The sequence below is a fragment of the Prinia subflava genome, chromosome 2, assembly GCF_021018805.1.
Source record: "Prinia subflava isolate CZ2003 ecotype Zambia chromosome 2, Cam_Psub_1.2, whole genome shotgun sequence".
NCBI classification, from domain to species: domain Eukaryota; kingdom Metazoa; phylum Chordata; class Aves; order Passeriformes; family Cisticolidae; genus Prinia; species Prinia subflava.
In genome coordinates this window covers 99,013,321-99,025,699 of record NC_086248.1, presented here as the reverse complement: position 1 = coordinate 99,025,699, position 12,379 = coordinate 99,013,321, and the positions used below count along the sequence as shown (strand labels likewise).

Sequence of the window (12,379 nt, the reverse complement as noted above, 5' to 3'; positions counted from 1 at the left end):
TTCAGTGAATTAATTAATATAATTGCATCACACAAAAAAGAATCATGGTCTAGGACAAAGATTTTGTGTATGCACCACTGCTTTCCAAGGCTCTGGCAATTGTTTGACACCTCAACTGTTAGACTTTCTAGCACACTTCTGGTAAAGTATTACACATTTTTGTTTGTGAAGTCAATAACTCTCAATATGAAAAACCATTTTATTGCAAACTTCTAGAAGGAAAAAATGATCCCAACTCAAGAAGGAATCTGGCACATAATATGCTCAGAATTTTTACAAAATAATTACAATCCAAGAAAAAATGCCTACAGAAATCAGTACAAGCATCATAAAGTATAAAAGCTACAAGACAAGAAAATTATAGTTCCTTCAACACAAAATATGCCTCAAGAGCTGTATCCTCTTCTTGCACATTTCATGATGTAACTTTCGTTCGAGAAATTATTTCATTCACAAAACTGTTGTTCTTTGCCAGCACATCATTTCTCAGCTGTTTCAACTTGACTTTGATGTCTTCTTCTGACATATCTGTCAGGGGCAATGCTTTCACTTGACAAAGAAAATCCTGAATTATCTTTTCACCTTCCTGAAATGAAGAGAAGGAAAAGAAAACAGAAAAGATATTTAGATTTCAAGCAGTAATTTTCCAAATTCCCTATAGATACAAAGTACTGTTCATCCACAGAAACTCAGTGCAGGCAAAAATCATGATTATTTTTGTCCTTGCTATCAAGTTCTGAACACCAGAACAAACCACTTATGCTGGTACCAGAAGTTCTTTTTCAATGCATGAGCAAAATGCATTGAAAGTTGATCAGCATAAATACAGTATTTAACACTGTGATCTCCTGTAAGTGTTCCACATTTAATTCCAGTGTGCAGCCACATGAGGTGAGGACTGCCAGCAACAATAGCACCAGAATGGTCCCATTACCCAAACTAGTTACTTTTAGAAGGTACTGTCAATCAAAAGCAATGTTTCAATATGCAAAAAGGACAAATTGTAACCAAGCAACTGCAGAGTGGCCGTCACCAAGGAGAACAGATGATAATTAAGCTTTATGCATATGCTTTTACACAAACAGGCAAAGTGGAACTTCTAAACAAGCGGACTTGAATAGCAAGAACAAACATTGCAATGAGTGGTATTCACAATCCCTGTATTGGAAAAAAGTGGTCCAGAATGCAGAAGTTTGTCTAGTCTTCTGCATTGTAGAATTCTACTGGAAAATCTACTTAGTATTTCTCTTATCATTTAAGACTGATGCAGTAGTTTTCAGTGCAGAATTTCCAAAAAGTAATAGCACCCTTTTCCCTCTACACATGATGTTAACCAAGGCAGACAAACTCTTGGGTGAGACACCTGAATCTCTGCCATTCTATTGCCTAGAGGGTTTATGGAATATTATATATTACTGAAACACCCAATAATAAAACATGATGCTGTATTTGTCACAAGTGTTTGCCATGTCAATTTAATTTATACCAATTTAGGCTTACACAGCCAGATCCAACTAATCTGAAAATTCCTCCACTGTGATACCATGACACAGGAAAGGTAATAGTGGAGCAACTGAGGTAGTTGGAGGGAAAGCCTCCTGGCAGCAAAAAGCAGAACAAACCAGAGACTGTTCATCTAAAGCATCAGATCCACTTACTGAGCCAGGAACAACAAATGCAGCTGACCTCTGAAACTGAAGATAAAGTAACAGGTAACAGCCTCTGTCTAAAGCAAAGGCCTTTTAAGTGCAGGAAGTGTTTTGGATGTGGACTAACACTTCAAGGCTCCCATACAGTGGAGTAGCAATGAGGTTGCCAGAAGGAGATAAATGTGGTCGAAGGCTGTGGAGTTTCAGGCTGACTGCTGGGACACAGAACTAAGCTCTGGAAGCAGGTTTGTGTGCATGCAGCAAGGAGGACCCAGCCACTGACAACAGCCAATGCAAGCCACAAAGCAGCAGCTCGTGGATTTCCCAGGAGGCTGCCACAGATGCCACTGTCAGGACTCTTAATCCAGCAACAGGACGACACTGGATATTCTGTAAAAGCTTCCTGCAGCCTTTGTTCTCCTTTACACGACCTGCTAACAAAGCTTCTTTACAGACACTTCACTTTGTGACACCTGTAAATCACACATTCCAGGAGCTTATTGCTGTGTTCTTGACATGATCAGCCTCTGAGATGTGACAGTTCTGATGGGACATGGAAGGCACAAAGGAGGAGGATGGGTACTCAGCTTTTCTCTGGTGTGAACAGATCTGATCACACCGGGTTCTAAGAACTCGGCACCAATGAACAAATAAGGGGGAGCAAATCCAGGTGTGACCCAACTGCAGAGCCAAGAATATCCTATACAATGGTAACAAAAGCTGTATCTTTAATCTCCATTTTTAGACAACTACATTAACTTGAAATTAATCTAAATCAAACCCACCACCCCTGAACATCTCTTCACCTCCTAATGAACATCATAGCCAAGCCATTTTGTTACAGAAAAATATTTTTATCACAGGGAATTATCCTCAAACTTCGGAGGAATCTGAATCCTTAAACAATTTTGCTTCAGTTATTCAAATTTCAAAAATTATTTCTGATAGCAAACCTCTCTTTCTCTGTATAATTTCTTGGCTGGTGGTTCTCCTTCAGATTCCTTGGACTTGCCAATGTTTTGAAACTCCTCCAGCTCCAGTGCTTTCTCTTTTGCACTTTCTATCACATGTTTTGGGAAAGCCGCCAACTCTGCTACATGTATTCCAAAACTCTGGTCACAAACACCTGGAGCAGAGAAAAAAACCCAACAGATAAGAATTCTCACAGAGATTATATGGACACGTTTGTAATAGTTCTCTGCTCTGAAGAATTAAGTGCCTGACATTATTTGGTTGTCCTCAACACTTTCTGATTTACCTTTTATACTAAAAATAGTAACACAGAATAAAGAATATGCTCTTATTTAATTAAGCTCTATTAGAGCAGTAATTGCAGAGCTCCAAAGTGCTTCAAGAAGAAATGGAAAACTCTTCAGGCAGAGAGAATTTCCCTCTAGTACTTGAATGAAATTTAACAATGATTTTTATTAAAGTATTTCAACACAGTCTGTAGAATATAATAATTTGCATGTTTTTAATAGGTATCTCTGACATTTACTCTATACCAATATAAATACATATATGTGTGTCTATAGAAAAATATTAAAAATGTTGTATTCTCAACCATCCCTCTCCTGCTTTCCTCCTTTGCATCTGTACCACATAATTCCTCAGTCTCCAGGAGTCATCTTTAATTATATCAAAATCTTTCAACTGTAACTTCACACTTACTTCAATTAATACACTGTTTAAAATGGGTTTGAGAAAAGTTCTCATAATTGCTGAGAATACATAAATTATACACAGTTACATAAAACAACTTTCACTTCAGTATCAAAAGCCCTCTGATAAAATCTATCAACTCTCATTTGTTTACATTATCATAATTCCATTTGTCCTCCCACAGATATTACTATGGCCTTTTAATTCTTGTCTCCAGCAAGGACTTAAGAATAAATTAATTACACTTGCAAAATGACAGTTGTTTTCTTTAACTAGTCATCCATTAGATACTGGGTAACCAAAGAATAGGTGAAAGAAAACTCAGCATTTAGACTTTTTCAGTTTTATTAACCCTGTAATCTCCCAGCTTTCTTAAAGGAAATTAACACATTTAAGCAGAAATTAGTCTTCTTGATTTTGTTTTAAAAAGACACACCTCCCCAGACCCAGAGCTAACTCAGTTCTCAGCTCAGAGAACCCTGAGCAGAGGCCCAGAGAACAGTACCTCATGGGTCTCCTCTTCCAGTGATTTTCTCACTCCTGAACTATGAAGACATAGTTGAAAATACTGTATAAAAAGTTCCTTATCATGCTTTTCAGGTTTAGTTGTATATTTCAAATGACATCAAACCTGTTATTTCCTTCAAAACACAGCTGTATCCGAGCTGCCTACACGCACATCCTTGATGGAGCAACATAATTCCAAAAGGGAAAGAGCACAACACTCAATGCAAAAACTTAGGTGAAAGTTGGGTATCTGATTGGAGACCACGTATTTAAAGATGAAGATTTCATAGTGTTGTATTTCCTCTAACAGAAATGTAAGTAGATAGCCAAAAAATAGTGTCTCCATGCTCAACAGCACTTCCAAGAAAATGGATGGAATGAAAAGACATTGCATGTACAAAGAAAAGATGAGTATGACTAAAAATGGCAAAACTGATTGAAGAAAAATATGAAACTGGTCTTGTATAGTTTTTATCATGACTAGAATGGCTGAATTAATAATGTAGGTTTTAAAAATGAAAGGAGTGGGTTGAAGAAAGAGAACTCACCCAGCTGTCTGGGGAATATTAGAGAATTTTATTGCAAGAGCTGCAGTTCCAAAGGATGTAGAAGGTAGAAGAATTTGGTATATTGTATATTGATTCCCTCCTCAACCAACATGCTCAAGATAAGGCACCTAAAGATGGCTTGTTTGCAGATTCTGTACATCACCATCTCTTGCTGAACCAAATTTTCATGTACACTTGCAGCAGTTTATGACTGTTTTTCTTCAGTTCCAATGCCACACTAAATCACCTTTAAGCACCAATTTGAGCAATGCATTCAGAGGGCTATGAACCTTCACTTTGTGGAAGGAGCTCAACATGTGCTGGAGAAGATGGGAAACAGCAAACTAGGAAAGAACCAGACAGCTCCTCTCCCCTGGGACTGGCTAGGAACCAGGGCCACTGCAATGTGGAGCAATATTCAAGCAAAAACCAGGCATTCCCGAGGAAAATGCACCCCCAGAACCATTTCTAAGAAATAAAGATCTCAAAAGACAAGGACACAGAGTTTAAAGGCACAGGGCGGTGGCAGACAGAGCTAACCCACCCAGCTTTGAGTAGACTCTCAGCAACACCAGAGGAGAGCAGAACTTCTGCTACTGCTGTGACTCCCCTTGCTCAGAGCAGCCTCCCAAGCTTTACAGAAAAGTCTCCAAAACCTAACTATTATAGCCAGAGGAGAACACAAAATTAGAAGTGGTCATACATGTAATCTAAGGGCAAGAAATGAAGTATTCTCATGGATTTAAAACCAGAAGAAATGAGTAAGAAATAGTAATGTCATAGGAGTAAAACCAGCAAGGTATCAGATTCAGTACAGTCCAAGTGTTCTGCAGTAATCCTGTTCTATCCATTCCAGTGTTATCTAACTTGTTCCTTCACTGTGGAACTCAGAAGAGGAAAATTAAGAGGTGCACAGTGTAAGAAGGAGTACTCTGCCCACATTTTAAATCAAAATCTCAGCCCAGAGGTTACCAATCAGACTGAAATGCTCTAGTGAGAACAATCCAAAATCACTATAGAGTTCACACCTAAATTAGAATGCCATGAATGGGCACACCTTGCAAGCCACAGTTACAGCTCTGATTTATTTAGCAATAAATACAGGCTCCTGCTGAAGGGAGCAAAAACAAATAATGGGGGATATAGAGAAGCAGGAGGAATAGATGAAATTTATGCCTAATTAAAAATTGTTTAATTTAATATTGAAAGGAATAACTGGATCTACTAAAAGACTTTCATTAAATACATCTAATTGATCTTACACCAACAAAACAGGCTAGTTATTGTGACACTACGATGCTAAAAATTACTCCTATGATTTTTTCTCCATCAAACTCCATTTACTCTATAAATTGGGCACGTAAGACTAAGTCTTATTACAACGAAATAGACATTATTAAAAACTGCCAGCACATAAAAGGTGTACTCATTTCTTCTAAAAGAACTGTTAAAAAAACCTCTTCCATCAGCACATTAAAATGACTGTTTTAGGAAAACAAAAGGTTCCTTCTGGAACCTTTCTCTCTGTCTTTAAAAAAGAAAAAGGGAACAACTCAAAAACATCCACTTGAGTGGCAGAAATAGCCTAGAAAGCTTAAGAAACAATCATCAACATCATCACCTATTGTGTTCATACACGGACAGAGCTCCTGTAACACACACTGTCTATAGACAGAGAAGAATATGTGTATTATAAACCCCAAGCCTGGAGTATGACACGAATTTTGGGGGGCTTTCTCTTCCATTAAGGTTTTTCTCTCTGAGGGCAAAATGAAGCTGAGACCCGTTCTTACCTTCCTTGACGCGATAAAGCATCGTCAGGGTGTCATCGCTGGTCAGAGCAGTGACATGGAGGTTATTGACTGTTGGCACTTGGTCAGCAAGAGCTGTGAGCTCATGGAAGTGTGTAGCAAACATGGCAAACCCACAGATTTTGCTGGCAATGTATTCTGAGATGGCCCATGCTAAGCCAAAGCCATCGTAGGTAGAAGTTCCTCTTCCCAGCTCATCAATGATTATCAGGGAGTTTTCGGTTGCTGTCCTAAAAGCACAACAGCATTTGTTACTGTCTGACAGCAGCATGAACTCTGGATATTGGAGTATCAGCTATGGATGCAGAGCATGAAAGAGGCAAAAGACCCTCCTTATTTACAAATAAAGTACAGACACAAAATCACACAGATTATTCCAAATTAGGTACTTTGTCCTATTTAGACTTTGGCCTCTTGGTAGCAACTCTGTACTGACCACTGGAATAAACAGAAGGCTACTTCAAGAACTCATGTACCAGCTAAAAAGAACTGAAGATTCTCCTCTAAGATTCCCCACAAAAGAAAAATCTTAAATGAATCTCTCTTAGAACACCTCCTCTCCCATCAACCCCAACCAACACAATCAAACAAAAGCACAAGACTTGCCTAAGGATTGAAGCAGTTTCCAGCATTTCAGCCATGAAAGTAGACACTCCTTTCAGCTGGCTGTCTCCTGCTCCCACCCGAGCCAGGATACAATCCACAATGGTTATTTCTGCAGACTCACACGGCACAAAACACCCAATTTGGGCCATAAGAACAATCACCCCTGTCTGTCGGATGTATGTTGATTTTCCCCCCATGTTAGGGCCTAAAGAAGACATTTTACAAAAACTAATTTTAAAAGCATCATCTTTTTTACAATTCAACAGTTCTTTTAAAAGAGAACAGGCACTAAATTAAAACAAAGAGGGTTTAAACTTATTACTCTCTTGGCAGAAAAGAGCAGCAAACTTGTCTAACAGGTGCAACAAGTGGCTCCAGGGCTAACAAAGCTAGCTTGTTTGTCTTACTGAATGCTCCTTTTTCAAAATAAAGGTGGTCACAAAACATTAGGGGGTTTCATCAGTTTTGGGACTTTTCAAAAGTATAAGCAGTCATCTAAAACGTGTTCATACCTAAAACTAATACGCTTTAAATTAAAAATCATCAGTATTTATTTTGGCTTAAGAATTGTAGTAATTTGTTTTCACCTCAAACAACTATTAAAATTTCTCTGTAAAAATGAAACAGCTTAGTTACAGACTGGGTACAAGCTAATGGGTGACTCAGGATCAGCAAACCCAGATATTAAGTAGTTAACTGTAGCTGAAGTACAAACGAAATAAAAAGTATTATCCAGAAAACTGATCATTAAAACCAATTTTACGCTTTTGCTAACCAGAAAAAGAAGCGTGTTACCATGCATTTATTCAGATTTTTGTTTTTTCTTTTTGATTATGTTAGAAGTGCTCATTAATCATTCTCTCATTTCAGATCTTTGCTACTCAGAACGTATGTTAAGGACATCTGGATGGAAATTAAGATTCAATTAAATTTATAAACACTAAAAATGTTTTCACATGTAGTAAAATTACCTTAATTACACCAGAGAAAAGGGTAAAAAATGGTACAGTCATTGAATCATGTTTTGCATTTAAAATCAACTTAAATAGTTCACAAAGAAAACACTAACAAATAGGCTGCTTAAAATCTTGCCTACAACAATGTGGCTACAGTAGAGTTGATGCCTAGTGGAATTTTCCAAATCACTATAGCAGGGTCAGGCTTTTCAGCTCCTGAGGTTGCCTGGCTTGTGGAGTCACATTCACCAAGGCCTTACTTTAAGGAAGGACTAATTCCTTATTTTCTATTGTCCCAGCAGCCTCTCTTTTCTCCACAAACGACTCTTTGTAAATGAGTGATCACCTCCAAATAGTGCACAACAGAATCACAATAACCAACCATTATTATTAGTTTGGATGATGAGAAATATGCCTATATGTACAGAAACATACAGAATATCCATAGTCAAAGGTAACACTTCACATGAACATTGAGGACACTTCTTAAAAAATACATAATCGATAACAGCAATAAAAGCTTACAAATACCCTCCCCTCTTTTAGCTTAAGAGCTAAAACTTATTCCTCATGCAGAAAGGTGAGTAACTCAGTAGCTGCTTGCCCTTGATGAGAGAAATTGTTTAGACAGAATTTTATTGGGTTGCTGATTTGCTTTGCTTGTTGCTGGTTTGTTTTTTCTTTTTAAAAAGACATCATTATTGGAAATACTCGAGACATTTATAAAGTAAATAACAACCGAAAAAGAGAACAGAAATATTTACCAGTAATAATGTGGAACATCTGCTTGCCCTTCTCAAATGTGATGTCATTGGGGATGAAGGCCACCTCGTCCTGCACTTCGATGCAGGGATGCCTGGCACCTTTCAGCACAATCCTGCCTTGTCCCTTCTCCAGGATGACGGGCCGGACGTAGGGCACCGGGGCTCCGTTTGACACGTGGGCAAAGCTGACAATGGCATCCAGCTGGGCTATCACATCATTCATCGTCTGTATGGGCTCTGCATAACCTGGGTTGCAGTGAGGAGATACAAATTCAAGGCCATCAGCTATTCTCCTGCTCTGGCTGAGAAGCTACCCTGAAGCCTACACCGAGTCCATCAAGTTAATTCATCTGCAGTAACAATTTTCTTCAAGATGAAAGCCACCTCCTGGGAGAGTCTAGCATACAATCCTGAAGTTTCCATGCCTTGAATACCAAGGAGACTTCTTCACACCACGAAAAAGAGGTGAGGCCATATTGATTACTCTCCCTCATCTGGAAATCCAGTACATTTCCTTCCTGAATAATACACTGCACTCTGATGCTCATGCATGCAAAGACAGTCAGATACAGCAGCCATCTGTGTTTGTGTGAATGATGGGAGGGAGAGGTCTGTCAGATACAGTGCCTGTGACACCAGGTTAAGATGGCCCAGCATCACCAGTACCAGCTTTTAAAGTTTTGGTATTTGGTTTTCTTCAGTGAAAGATGAGGGACTGGAGTCTACAGCTCAAATTCCCCAGTGTCTCCTCTGCTTTTAGTGAAGGATAGTAAAGAATGCCCTGTAAGTAGGCAATCTTGGAGCAAAATATATGGAAATACCTTGGGAAACCAATAATTTTTATTGCTGTATAAGCAATTACTAACTTGATCTTATGTTGCATATCAATGTTCTTAGACCTCAGGTCCCACTCCTTCAGTTCTCTGTTGTCCTTTACCTCTTCTCCTGTTTGGGTGAAGATGCCCAGAGTCAGGGAGATAGGTGGAGGACAGATGTGGCCTTTATGGCCTTATTTTTGTTCCTATTATGGGATTAGCACTTGCACACACTTCATCACTGCACATGAATGCCAGCAGCAATGCCAGGAAAGGGTCTGGTGACAGAAGACAATTCGTATTTCAGACTTTCAACAGCTGTCTGAAAGCCACACCTCACTTTTCACACTAATTCTTTGGGCAATATTACAGTTTGTCTCTGTAAAAGATGCTCAAAGAAACAGCAAGTCCTCCCAGCACTCCAGACTGTGACACACATCAGCAGTGGCATATTCACCTGAAGCAATGTTGATGATTTCCTTAACAATTGCATCCTGAGCCTCTTCATACTCTTCCCTGTTCCTTATATATTCTTCATTGATGGCACTTAGCTTGCTGTGAACAAAACAAGAGCGTTTAGATAGAAGCTGTGATGTTCTGCCTTCATCTACAATGCCTCATCTGAGTTAATACTAAATGTTCCCACCTGTTTTAACAGCAAGGGTCAGCACAAAGACCACAAAGCAAAGACCTACAATTCATCCACACCAAGACAGCCCCAAGATTAATTCCCAAGTTTAAGATCAACCAGAAGGACCAAACCAGAAATTTTAGCATCAACATATGACTCTTAAAAACATCTATGTTTGTTATAGAGCTGCTATGTGGTAAGGACTGACTCTTAAAACTGAATTTCTGGCTATTTTGCTACATTTTGCTGCTAAGCAACTGTGTAATTAGCCCAGAGTCCTACAGCAGGCTTATCAGATCTGAAGGCATTGACTTCTTTCATTTAGTAAAAAGTTAATTACTGTCACTAGGAACAGGTTCTGGTCTTCAAACTAAGGTAAGCTGAAATAAAGACAAGAGTTTAAACAAGTTTTTATTCTTCTCAGGCTTATCTCCTAAACCAAGAACAAAAGTCTGCAAGACTGAATAAGAAACACACCCAAGTAGTGTGCCCACATTATAGGCAGAAGTCAGTCTTGTGCTTCAAGTACCACCTACAGAAGCAACTATAACTTAACTAAGCACAGAGAAGTCTTTTTTATTAGTGATGCATGGGCTTTTTCACTAAGGGAAAGTAACAGATGACACAGTACAGGTTCTAAGTACATCTTCTCAGTTACAGAAAAGCCTAACTTCACCATACATTTAGATTCACAACATATTTAGAACCAGAAAGAGCTGTTTTACATTTCAGGGATGTTTTTAAAAATTATCCTCTGAGTAAATGTTAAAACAAAATGCAATTAAGGTTTATACTTTGTTCATTTAAGTAAATTGTTGTGAAATACACCAGCATATTGGCTGGTGTGAACCAATATGTTTGCCCTGCTTTTCAAAGGTAAGGATTGATAACTATGGAAGTGAGTGATGAACAGAAACCAGTCACTGCACCCAGGGGACAAGAAGCTGAACACAAGCCAGCAGTGTGCCCCTGAGGCTAAGCTAGAGTGGACCCAGCATATCAAAGGAAGTCATTCTTCCCCTCTATTCAGTACTCCTGAGACAACATCTCTGGGTTTGGGTTTTGTCTTCCCAACATTGAACCTGGAGCAGATGATCACCACAAAGGTACAGAGCGGGAGCACGCAGCACACAAGGACAAGGCTGAGAGAGATGCCTGCCCAGGCTGAGAGAATCTGAGGTCAGCCTGGAGGGAAGAGGTAACAGACTCTCCTTGGAGCTGCAGAGCAAAATAATGAGGTCCTAAGATCCCAAGTTTCTTTGAGGAAAATTCTCATTGGATCTGATTAGGAAAGTTTTCATAAATTGTAATTCAGCACTGGAACTTGTGCCCCACGAGGCAGTGAAGGATCCTTAGAGGAAGGGCACTTGGGCAAAGCCTTGGGCTACCCCATCTAAGCTTGTGATAGGGTCTAATTTCCAAGGTGCATCTGCTTTGAGTGAGGGATATGAAGGAGCCTTCAATCTAATCTATTACCCAATTCTGCACATGCAACTTTCTACTTTGTTTGCTCTGTATAAAAACTGTGAAGAACAGAGAAACATCTGATGACTGATGCAGCCCTTGCTCCTGGTAAAATGCTCTAAAAGAGCTAAAATTCAACAAAAAAATACAGACTTTTCAGCTGATCTGTGTCAGAACTTCTGTGCAGAGAAGGACACACTGAAACGGCCTCAATTCAATTAGCCTGAAGACTTAAATTTTTTAACAGCTCAAACAAAAGAGTCACAGAACTGAAGTTCAATACACAGGACTAAAAGAAATTAGAGAGGATTTGGAACAAAGGGAAAAAAAAGATAATCACCAACAAAAGTATGCATGTCACATTTGGTAATAAACATAAATAGTTCTTTCCCTACTGCAGCTTGGGTCTGTGTAAACACTCAAAGTAAAAGCAATTATGATACTCGCTGCCGCTAAAACAGAGAAATTAGCCCAAGTCAAAGCACCAAAAATAGGTAACAGCTGGCAGCATAAATGGGGAATGCAGCTTTTAACAAAAACTCTATGCCAATCCTGTTCAATATTTCAATCTGTGAGACAATTAAAAAGGTGAGAATTTACCATTCAAGATGTAGGGAATCCAATTTATCAGCATAATCACAAAGGAACAATTCTAATACTTTCAGAACAGGCTTAAAAATCTACCATTATCATCTCATACCTGTTAGTAAATTTCACACCATTCTTCTGTGTATCAATGACTGTATATTTTGAATTGTTACGGAGAGCTCTTTCCTCCTTACAAGTTACCCTAAAGTGATGTCCAAACTGTGAATTTGTCTCCAGTTTGATACTTTTGCCAGCTTCCAAACCTTTCAGATAAAAAGAGAGAAAAAGACACCAGCTGTATTATCACAAATCCTGCAGCCTGTGCTATTCCTGCTCCCTAATTTAGCCTCACTTACATGACCTAATTCAGTAGACTTG

General features: G+C 38.9%; 1 protein-coding gene across 1 annotated transcript in view; it reads right to left on the bottom strand.

Annotated features, from left to right (window-relative positions):
- MSH2 (mutS homolog 2) overlaps positions 1-12,379 on the bottom strand; it is a 46,015-nt gene continuing 33,636 nt past the window's right edge. The window contains exons 10-16 of the mRNA XM_063391191.1: positions 12,114-12,264; positions 9,776-9,873; positions 8,504-8,749; positions 6,784-6,988; positions 6,160-6,407; positions 2,603-2,775; positions 1-586 (exon numbers count right to left, since the gene is read on the bottom strand). Coding sequence (XP_063247261.1) covers positions 416-586; positions 2,603-2,775; positions 6,160-6,407; positions 6,784-6,988; positions 8,504-8,749; positions 9,776-9,873; positions 12,114-12,264 — 1,292 coding nt within the window. The 3' untranslated portion in view covers positions 1-415. The remainder of the gene's footprint in view (positions 587-2,602; positions 2,776-6,159; positions 6,408-6,783; positions 6,989-8,503; positions 8,750-9,775; positions 9,874-12,113; positions 12,265-12,379) is intronic.